This window comes from Metopolophium dirhodum, chromosome 1, assembly GCF_019925205.1.
Source record: "Metopolophium dirhodum isolate CAU chromosome 1, ASM1992520v1, whole genome shotgun sequence".
Taxonomy (NCBI): domain Eukaryota; kingdom Metazoa; phylum Arthropoda; class Insecta; order Hemiptera; family Aphididae; genus Metopolophium; species Metopolophium dirhodum.
The window spans coordinates 143,940,312-143,951,775 of NC_083560.1; the positions used below are offsets into that span (position 1 = coordinate 143,940,312).

General features: G+C 31.7%; 1 protein-coding gene across 1 annotated transcript; it reads left to right on the plus strand.

The window, feature by feature from the left end:
* The first annotated feature begins 3,695 nt into the window (after positions 1-3,695).
* LOC132935782 (uncharacterized) lies at positions 3,696-7,542 on the plus strand. Its single transcript, XM_061002394.1, has 2 exons — positions 3,696-3,993; positions 6,029-7,542. The coding sequence occupies exons 1-2, from the start codon at positions 3,937-3,939 to the stop codon at positions 7,364-7,366; spliced, it is 1,395 nt and encodes a 464-aa protein (XP_060858377.1). The 5' UTR covers positions 3,696-3,936; the 3' UTR covers positions 7,367-7,542.
* Positions 7,543-11,464: the final 3,922 nt, after the last annotated feature.

Here is an 11,464-nt window from a genome sequence, read left to right on the forward strand (position 1 = left end):
TTACCTTTTGCGAAGATAAATGTGTATTTGCTTCGCGCTGCACTGATGATGAAAGTTGACAGAGTTTCAGGGATAAAAGGGAGATAGAATCTGTATATAATTATAAAGAAAGAAAGAGAACACACTTCTTTGAATTAAAACATAACTACGATGGTGACGATACGTGAAAATAATAACTGCCTTCATGGGCGTCCTTTACACATTTACGCACTGAAAGTGTACGTATGTAAGACGCTAGAAGACTGTCTAACAATGAGCCGGTGTGATATCATTACATGCACCCCGGTCTTTTTTATGTTATGCCCTCATAACGGTGCAAGTGATTATACATGTGAACGAAAAGGGAAAAAAATGAATGTATATAATATAAAAATATGTGAGATAAATAGTTTTACAGTAAGAAATATAAAATTGCAATTAATAGAAATTTAGTAATAAAATAAAAATGTACATTGTTAGATTTAATAATCTAGAGATTAAATAGTTGTATTAAGGGGTTAAAAAAGTTATCATTGTATATATGAGTATATATATATTAAGATAAAGTATAATGAGTATAGTAGAATATAATATGAAATAATTATAAGATATAACGTTTTTGTATAATAGTTTAGAATAATATAGTCAATAGCATGCAATAAAATGGAATATAATTAGAAATACAAATAAAAGGTATTATTATTATATTTTTTTTTTTTTACAGTAATAAAAGTTGATGTTGAATGTAGTTTGATTGTGAGATAGTTGATATTAGCATTGCCAATTGTACTACAGTACGCATCACGAAAACGTGCGGATGACCGCCGCGCGCCCAGTGGCAATTTCTCGTTGGTGGTGGCCAAACTGTTTCGCGCCAAATATAAAATTTAAAACTCGTATTTTTATATTAATAAAATATGTGTATGTATTTAATGATATTAAAGTCAACAAAAGACAGGGACATTTTTAAAGGTGCAGGTTAGTTGTTTTTTTCAAAACGTATAGTACCCGTCGCGCCAGTGGCGCGCACCTGTGATGGATCAAATATTGAGGCCCACTGGTTTACTGAAAAACAGACACACGGCGCCCTGCGGTCATCCGCACGTTTTCGTGATGCGTACTGTATGTCTATAGCTGATATGAGTTCTTTCTTTTAAAGTGATATTGTACTGTTATTTGGATAATGCTGTGTTGAGGTTTTGTTTTGGATTTCAGTTAATGTTGTATTAGGTGACTTGCTTATCGGATTGCTTACTTCTTTGTAATGTTGTTTATTGTGGGCCTTGTGCATAACATATTGTGTTAAACTTGAGAATATGCCCGCTAATAATTTTATACTCCATCCAAAAGTTTGATATAGTATGGATATATTTAAACCCGTGTTTATTGCTGTAGTAAATGCCCTCCAAATTACAAATAATCCTAAGAGTCTTGATATAAAAGTTCCAAAAGAAGTGAACCATCCCCACATTTTTTGTAATTTGTTTTCAACCATATTACCAATCGTATCTTCGTCTAATAGACTTTTTAGTCTTAGTCCTTGATCTACAAAGTTATAGCCCATTGATTGTCTTGCGATGTTTCTTTGGGCTGACTCAATATCTTGTGGAAAAAGAAGATGTTTCTGAAGTGCAGTCATTATGTCTTGTGTATAAATCCCTGCAATCATCAAAGCTTCTGGACTTTTGTATGTCCAAGTCCAGGTCGTGGATGGTCTTAATGTTTGTGGTACTTTTATTTCCCTTGGTGTCGGAGCAAACCCGAACCATTCCCCGTCGAGAAGGAACGCTGGTGGTTTGAAGCAACGGTTGAAGCAACGTTTTTGTATAATAGTTTAGAATAATATAGTCAATAGCATGCAATAAAATGGAATATAATTAGAAATACAAGTAGTAATTTGATATGTACAATGATTATATTATCATGACATTTTGTACTTAAACTTTATACATTAGTAAATTATACATAAGTGAATAATAATTACAATAATATGTCATATTAATTGACTATAAAACAAATATTCATTGTGTATGATATATGGATATCATTGCAACTCCAAACGAAAAATACAGCATTTAAACATTAATGTTTATTTACATCAGGATTTATACATAACTGTAGGAACAGTTTTTAGACACTCAGATGAGGAAATACAAATGATACTAGGGAGGGCGAATCGCCCTCTCTACTCCAAACGAAAAATACAGCATTTCAATGGAAATATTCTATTGAAAACAAACACATTTCCTTAAAGTCGACAACTAGGGACTTGTCAGAGTATACTCAGATGAGGAAACTCAAGTCGAAAATACAAACGATAACAGGGGGGGGGGGCGTTTCGCCCTCCCTGGCTTAAACGAAAAAAACAGCATTTCAATCAGGTTTCTCTTGTCTTAATCCTTCAAGAATATTTTTCAAAATACTTATGAAATTAATTAATTAAAATCCAAAAATCTTTAAAAACGATTTTACACTATGTTACTATGAGGGGGACTTATAAAGAATTAAAATTAAAAATGTTTGTCGTGCATTTAAACATTCTAATATGAATATTCTCGGAGTTATACTTAAATGAAAAATATGAAGCCGGGGGGTAAACTTTTAATATGTAGTGTAGATAAGCATATAAAACATATCTGTGTTGATCCGACGTGAAAATACCAAATAATAAATGAAATATAGGACTTGTAATATTTAACTCTTCAAAAAATGCAAAAAATTTGCAAAATATCTGTGTTGTACAGACATCCAGAACGGTGGCACTTTTTTTATTTTTTTATTTTATTTTTTCTTAACTGGTTGTCTGTACAACAGAGATACTTTTATTTTTACCTAAGCATTGTGGCGCGGTGGGTTAGACATGTATTTATTTGTAGAATTTAAAGGTCAGAGGTGGACATTATATACGTCAGCCTTGGAACAAGACTGAGGTATACTCTATTCCACGAGAGAGCAATCAGTCCGCCGACCGATTTTCGTCCGTGTTCGCGCATGTCCCCACTCTTGAGACCACGTTCGAGCGGTTTCGTCGGTGCGCGCCGGTCGTCGGTGAGCGCCGACGACAGGCGCTTGAACGTGGTTTCAAGAGTGGGGTGAACTACTTGTGGAATGCCACTGCTATAAAAAAGTATGTGTAAATACGTATTGGGCAATATTGACCGGGCGTATCGTTTTGGTGGCGCCAAAAAAATGTAAAAAAAAATGAAACAAATAACAATTTAGTTGACAGTTGTTGTAACTAATAACTGTTAATTGACTTACAACTAATTTACGAAATTATGAGAGGCAACAAAACGAGCAAATCAAATACCAAAAACAATTTTTATAAAATAAAACTAAATGGATCATTATACATATAAAATATTACCTATTTGGTTTATTTTGATATTAATGATAATACAAATAATAATTTTACATATTTCATTTTCTTTTTGTGCATATTAAATGTTTATATGTATTGTTATAACTGTTTTCTAATAAAATAAAATTCCATACATGAAAAATAATGAATTGTATAATGTAGTTTCATTTTTGATATACAAAAAATAGAATACCTATTATTTTGTGAATTAGTACGTAAACATTTTCAAATTGTGTAGAAAGAACACAGATATACAAAGGTTGAGAACCACTTGTTCGGGGGCCCTAATATATTAGTTATAGTACGAGGGTTCAAAATTACTGGAAAAAAAAATACCTCGGTGTGTAATGTTGCGTTGTGCATTAGCGTTGTCTATTGTGTAATGAGTGTCCGGTGATCGAGGGACCGACTGGCTGGAGCCTGACAGATGTTATTCCATAATATGGAATGTATACAAACTACCAACATTCAATCTACGGTCACTAACAATCAAACCGTACGCTAAGAGAGTACTCTGTTTGCACGTTATTTTTTATCCACGTTTTTTTGAATATTTTGTTATTTGAAATTGTAATTTTTTCAAAATTTTTCAAATTATGGAACGAGAATCCGATAATACTATATCTCCAGGAAAGCCCAACCCATGCGGAAAGGTAAGTCATTTTTTAAATATATAATAAATAATAATTCTTGAACTCTGAACTCATTATAATCAGTTTTCTGTAGAGTACTTTTCAAATGTATCTTAATTCCGTGTAAAAAATTGTTAGAATAAAAAAAATAGATCTTTAACTTCGGTAACATTTCATAACTATAAAAGGTGGGTAAGTGGATGTTGCTCTGCTGTACAGTATGTGACAAGTGGGTCACTGTAATGGATGGTGTTAAATTTGAATTCAATGATATAATATTATTGTATAAGAAAAACGATTCTGAGCGAAAACATTATTATGACATGAAACTAAAAAAGTATATATTATAAATTATTGAACTAGTATTTGATAATATTATATTTTAGATTCTGAGCGGAGCGATGAATGTATTGATTTTACAATGATGTGTGTTTTTTATTTAATTTTTAATTTATTTTTCAATTTTTTTTCATTTTTGTGTCTGTCATCACCTTTTAGGACAGTAAAAATTCTTAGATTTTTTTCAACAGTATCTTTTCTGATAGGAAAGTGAATCTAGTTGGTACTTAGGGGGGTCAGAAGTAAAAATTTCCCAGTAATTTTCAAAAGCGCCATGAAAAACAAAATAAAAATTAAGGAAAAACGGGAATTTTTACGCAAAATCTGTTTTTGAGAAAATCAATTTTGGTTACAATTTAAATTCATATTATTACAACATTGGATATTCACTCGATTTTCTATACACGATAAAACGTTGATAAAAAACATGACTATTTTTTAGCTGTTTACGGACATTGTCAGTTTTAATTTTTTTTAGTTTTTTTTTCTATAAATATTAATACAATTTTATTTATTGAGTAAAAAAGCGTGAAAATTCAATGCAAGGCTTCTGACATATTGTTGCAATAGCATTTGAAAAATATTAAAAATACATAGGCAAATTTTTTTTTTTATAAGCATTTAAAGTTCGAATTTTGACAAAATTTATCAAATTTAAAATTGAATTATTATTTTGTAGTTAAAATTTTATAAAATATTCAACTTTTATAGCTTACGATAATTAGTATCTATAATCACCATTTACCACATTATTAATATTTAATTACAAATACGTATATTATATTATATTATTGAAAAAATTATACATTATAAAAAATATTTTGTTTTAAATTACGATGATATTATGTGTAATTCAACTCAATTAACTACAACTTCACAATTAATATAGCATGTAAAAATATTTTGAATGATCAATATGTCTAATAATAAAGCTAAAAACATATTATACAAAATATAGGTAATAATAATAATATTTATCAAATAATAATTTATTGAATGCAGGCTGCACGAGGCATATTACACATAATATATTATCTTAATTTAAAACAAAATATTATTTATAATGTATAATTTTTTTAATAATATAATATAATAATATACGTACCTATTTGTAATTAAATATTAATAATGGTAATTATAAATACTAATTATCGTTTAAAAATATCTGTTGCACTTAATTAAAATTAATTATTCTTAATATTTAAATTTTAAATCAAAATTATAATTTATATAAAAATTAGAAAATTAAAAATTTCAAATTAAAATTTTTTTAAATGTTAAAAGTGCATAGGTAAAGATTAAAAAGTATAGACTGAAGTGAAATTTTTTTCTGCATTTTTTTTGTGGTATAAATAATTTAATAATGTATAATACTTACTATAATTTATTTTCGTTTTTTGATTTTTTACCCAGGTTTCCCCTATATAATTTATAATTTATAATAAAAAATTTATAATTATTAATAAACACAATTAAAATATGATATTATTGGGTATTGGTCAGTATGCTATATTAAAATATTTATTTTAATAGACAATTTTTTATTTTCGGACTTTTTGTACCACCACGGCAATTAAAAAATGAATCGGAACTTTGTCCAACTTTTTTCTTACCGGGCCTTTTGTCCATGGACTTTTTGTCCCCAGACTTATTTTGAGTTGTTTACGGACATTTTCAGTTTCCAATTTTTTTAATTAATTATTACAATTTTTTTCAGTTTGTTTCTTCAAGTCAAAAGCTGATGATTATTAATGCTTATAAAGCAAAAAAGATCCAAAATCCAGATTTAAAAATGGTTCATATGAAAAAATTACTTTCACTGGAGCTTGGAATCGGCCAATCAACAATCTATAATACTGTTTTGGAGTATCAACGCGATAAAACCGTTTCTTCACCGAACAAAAGAAAAAATAGGCGAAAAATTGCAGAAAAAATTGACGAGTTTGACAAATATGGCATTAGAAGGAAGGTTCATCAATTTTGGCACAACCGTGATCTTCCTACACTGGACAAGGTTTTAGTTGCCATAAACGAAGAAGAGGGTCTACCAAATTTTTCTCGTACATCGCTCTTTAGGTTGATGAAATCTATGGATTTCGTTTACGTCCAGCGAGGACGTCAAAGTGCGCTAATTGAAAAAATGGAGATTATTGTTTGGAGGAGAAACTACCTGAGACAGATTAAACAATATCGGGGAGAAGGTCGGCCCATTTACTATTTAGATGAGACTTGGGTGAACGCCGGAGATGTAAATAGTAAAGTGTGGTCCGACAAGACTGTGGTATCAGCTCGAATGGCATCTTCAGAGGGACTATCAACCGGAGCAGTAAATCCTACTGGCAAGGGTAAACGATTGATTGTCAGCCATATTGGTTCAGAAGATGGATTTGTTCCCGGAGGTCTTCTATGCTTTGAGTCAAAAAAAAATACCCAAGACTATCACGATGAGATGAACGGGAAATCTTTTCGTGATTGGTTGGAAGGTGTTTTGCCCAGACTCAAAGAGAACGCAGTCATCGTCATGGACAACGCTCCTTACCACTCGGTAAAATTGGAGAAATGCCCAACTACAAATTGGAAAAAATCTGATATTATCGAGTGGCTTCGAAGTAAAGGGGAGGTAATCGATAGCACAATGGTTATCGCAGAGTTGTTAGAGCAAGTACAAAAAATTAAACCAATGTACAACAAGTATGAGATTGATGAAATGGTCAAGGCTAACAACAAAACTGTGCTTAGATTACCTCCTTACCATTGCGAGCTTAACCCCATTGAACTTGCATGGGCTGCAGTAAAAAAATATGTCAGATCCAACAATAAAACATTTAAACTACAGGACGTCAAAAATTTAATGGTGGAAGCAGTGGACAGAGTTGGTCCTGAAATGTGGAAAAATTTTATCAGCCATGTCGTCAAAGAAGAAGAAAAAGCCTGGAGGTTGGATGCCATGGTCGATGATTCCATGACTGCAGAAAACCAACCGTGCGTTATGACCATAGGCAACGACTCGGACGACTCGGACGGTGACTTCAGATACTTGTCAGATACTGATTAAATGTTGTATAATATAATATATTATGTTATGTTGTTGTACAGTGTGTAATTGTGTATATATTTTGTTGTTCTAATGTTTGTAAATGTGTGTATATAATAATATGAATGTCTGTAATGTCCTATACATTATTACATTATGTTGTTGACTGTTGTATAATTGTCTATAATTACTTTGACTTCTATTTTAAATATAGTGATGATCAATATATTATTTCTAATTATGTCTAACAAAAGTTTTATCCTAGGTAATATTTTTAAAAATATATTTGAGTTTTTACTAGTGACAATTGAGTAGTTTGATTAGCATTACGAAAGAATTTATATAAAATTATGTTGTACATAACAGACGTACAGTAATTGCGCCGTCTGGCGACTGCCAACAGCGTAGCGCCGTACTGCCGTAGTGGCGTATGCGCGCTGCGCGCGTAAACTTTAAAAGAAGGAGTATCGGTTTGTCACGTGACCGTCCTCGGCTGTCGCCGTGGATGTATGGAAGGGGAAATTGGGGTCCGCCGTCTCTGAAGCCGTCATTCGTGATGCGCGAAAAGTGATTGCTCTCTCGTGGAATAGAGTATAGATACAAATCAAGGTGACAACGTAGGCCACACCACGTGACAACTTACATTCGCATGTAAATCACCAATCGCCCGAAGCGCTACAATTGCCGGCTTTATAATGCCCCCCAACTAATTTCAAATCCCACTACGAGAACAAACACAGTAGGAACAAATCACATAACAATTAATGCAGTGCTACAAAAATTGTCAGGCAGATTTGAACCCAATGCGGTTGCTCTCAAAGCACACGCTTTAACCACCGCGCCACAATGCTTAGATATGTAATGTATACTATGTAACACTATTTAAATAAAATTAAACTAGTATAATTATACCACGCTGTATACTTCACACTGTATAGAAGTCAGCAGATAACATTCCACAACAGGATGTTAAAAAATAATCAGTCGAGTTACATATTATTATTATTAGTCGTTCGTTCGTTATTATTTTATATTTAATTATTATTATTCATCATAATAACGTCTAACATAACATCGAACGTCTAATGTAAATAATACACGTTGTTACGTTATTTGGAAATTAATATAATTTTAAATACGCGTTTAAAAAAAAAATTTAATTTTTTATAATAAATAAAAGAAATGGAAATGAAAAATATGAGTTTGTAAAATTAGATTCATTAGAACAAGGAAAAAAATATGAAATAACATTTTTCGACTATATTAATACAAAGAATGGTAACACATTAACTGCTGTATTAGAAAATAAAATTAGAGTATTTTTACCAAATAGATTTTCAGAGGTGTTTACAAATGAACAAATTACATTGTATAATCAAAATTCAAAAACTAAATTGAATCTTATATATAAAGGAATGAAAAAAATAAATAATGGAAAATCAATGCATTTGATTGATTTTGAATAAAAAAATAAAATTACTTTTATAAACGGTATTTATAAAAGTTAAAAACGGTTGTATTCATTTAACAGAAAAATATTACAATAATAATAATTATAAAATAGGAGTGGATTCTATATTTTTAAAAGGTTTAAATTTAATAAATATTGAAACAGATTGTAAAATACAAATTCTTGAACAAATTATACAAATAAAAAAAGGAGAATATAGTATTACAGAATTAAACAGACTAATTAATCCTTTAGTGTTAACTTTTGTTAATAAAAAAATTGAAATAGTATCTTCATGTTACTATAGTTTGGATGAAAAGTTTAAAAAATATTTAGGCTTTCAAAACACTGAATTTAATTTTTCCATAGTTAGTAGTATTCCATTAATTTATTATCCTAACTCTAATGACAATTATATAAATATAGAACAAGATTGTACATTTAGATTAGGTCAAAATGGTCAAATCCCACTAGGTACAATATTTATAGGTATTTATTCAATAAGCGAAATTGAACATTTATTTAATTCATTTGGAGCTAAATTTGTGGCTAATTTTCCTAAAATAAATCTTGAAATAAATAAAGATTGTTTTATAAATATTTCAGCCTCAATCGGTCTGTGTTTTGATGAATATTTGTCAAAATGTTTAGGTTTTGATTTTATAAAATATATGTTCCCCATTAAATAAAACATGGCCTAAAGGGAAAGAAATAGAAATAAAATCAGGTGTTGAGTATACACCACCAGATATTGCTTATACAGTAATAGGTTGTAAGAATTTGGTAGATTTTACCCTACCAAAAACTACCCACGACCAAAGGGGAACACTTCAGTCGTGACCTGTGAGCCGCACCGCGTGAGACCCGAGGGTCACGTCGGTGGAGCTCACAGGCTTTATTACACGCATGGGCTAATGAAAGCCCAAGATTTATGGGGGGAAATAAGGTAAAATAAAATAAGTAATGCAAATGCTTTTTTACGGGTCATCAGTGATTAATTTATAAGGTGGCACATGGCAAATACAATTATTTAAAGAAATATAATATAAAATAAGGTGGCACATGGCAAATACAATTTAAAGAAATATAATATAAAATAAGGTGGCACATGGCAAATACAATTTAAAGAAATATAATATACGAACGAAACATGGGGACACTTTTCCCGGCCCACAGAAGGCTACACACCGTATCAATCACGGTGTGCCCTCACGGGGTTGCCGGGAAAATGTACAGGTGGTTCGTTAAACCGGGGAAAGGTTACAGCGGGGCCATGTCTTGCGACGCCTACTATCGTGCTGTTCAGGGGGGGGACAAGGGAAAGATATAGTTACGAAATCGACGGTGCTGGTGTGGTCTGACTTCGCCCCATCGGGCCCATGGAGGTCGGCTTAGCCCATCATGACTGGTATGGACCTCGTTGAGACAACAATAAAATCGAAAAACTGCCGTCCGTATCGTGGGTGACGTGACGCTGAACAAGCGTGCGCGATCACGTGGTCCGTGGTAGCCGTGAGACCGGAGCGATTGTTACCAATTTGTTATGAAGAAAAGGCACGTCCGACGTGTTGGCCGTTGGAAAAAGTAGTTCGTCGGTGGCCAAGCAGTCAGGCCGTTGCTGAACTTGGTGTTGGGTCTTGATGGAGTGGGGCAGGTCAGTGTCGTAAGTTTGCGGGAATTTATACAGTAATTGGGATATAGAGACAGTATTGCCTGCGGGCCGTGCCGGCGGACGCGACGAAAGCGCCGGCGGCAACGGACGGCGGGCAACCGCGACACTTTGACGACGGACACTGCATGGTAAAGGGGGGATCGGGGAACAACTATTGCATAACACTGCGGTCATTAGTGCACTAGCGCGCGATATCTAGTTTTATTACCCATGGTGGGAAGAATAAAGGTGCGTTGACTTATCAACAACGGTATGCTCGGGGATATTATAATATATTAAGGAGGCTAAAAATTCCGTGACGTTACAAGGTACAAAGAAAGCAATGATTTATACACAAAGTTTTATAAAAAATATTAAAGGCATTATTTCTACAAAAAATAGTAAAACCGAATTAAAAGGAAATTATTCAATTGTGCATTTAAATACCTTATTCTCTTCCATTATGAAGTTGGAAAATAATGATGATTACATTAAAATAACAACAAAAGATTATTTTTCAATGGACAAAAATTTTAAATTAAGTTTAGGGATTGACAATATAAATTATTTATATAAACACATTGGAGAAACCTTAACTAATAATATAAATAAACGGTTATTAGATGTACATTGCAACATAATTGAAAAATCTTTTTCAACTGTTAATAATGTTAATCACATCGAGGAAGATCTTTTGTATAATTTTTATTATGATGATGTTAATCCTTATATAAAAACTAATCCAATAATGTACATACCAGTTAAAGGAAATTTTCAAACTATAGAAATACATATTATAGACCAAAATGGTAAAAAAGTTTATTTTGATGATGATGATTTCATTGTTTATCTTGATTTAATTAAAGAATAAACATTAAAATATTTTTCAATGGAAATATTCCATTGAAAACAAACACATTTTTATATGTCTGAATTTATACAGAGTATACTCTGATGTTTACGAGATGTGGAAATCAAGACGAAAATACAAACGATAACAGGGAGGGCGAATCGCCCT

Bases quoted from the DNA above. Each gene is read 5' to 3' on its own strand.
- LOC132935782 (XM_061002394.1), top strand. From the start codon at position 3,937: ATGGAACGAGAATCCGATAATACTATATCTCCAGGAAAGCCCAACCCA. The intron at 3,994-6,028 runs GTAAGTCATTTT...AATTTTTTTCAG, and splicing joins AGCCCAACCCATGCGGAAAG to TTTGTTTCTTCAAGTCAAAA.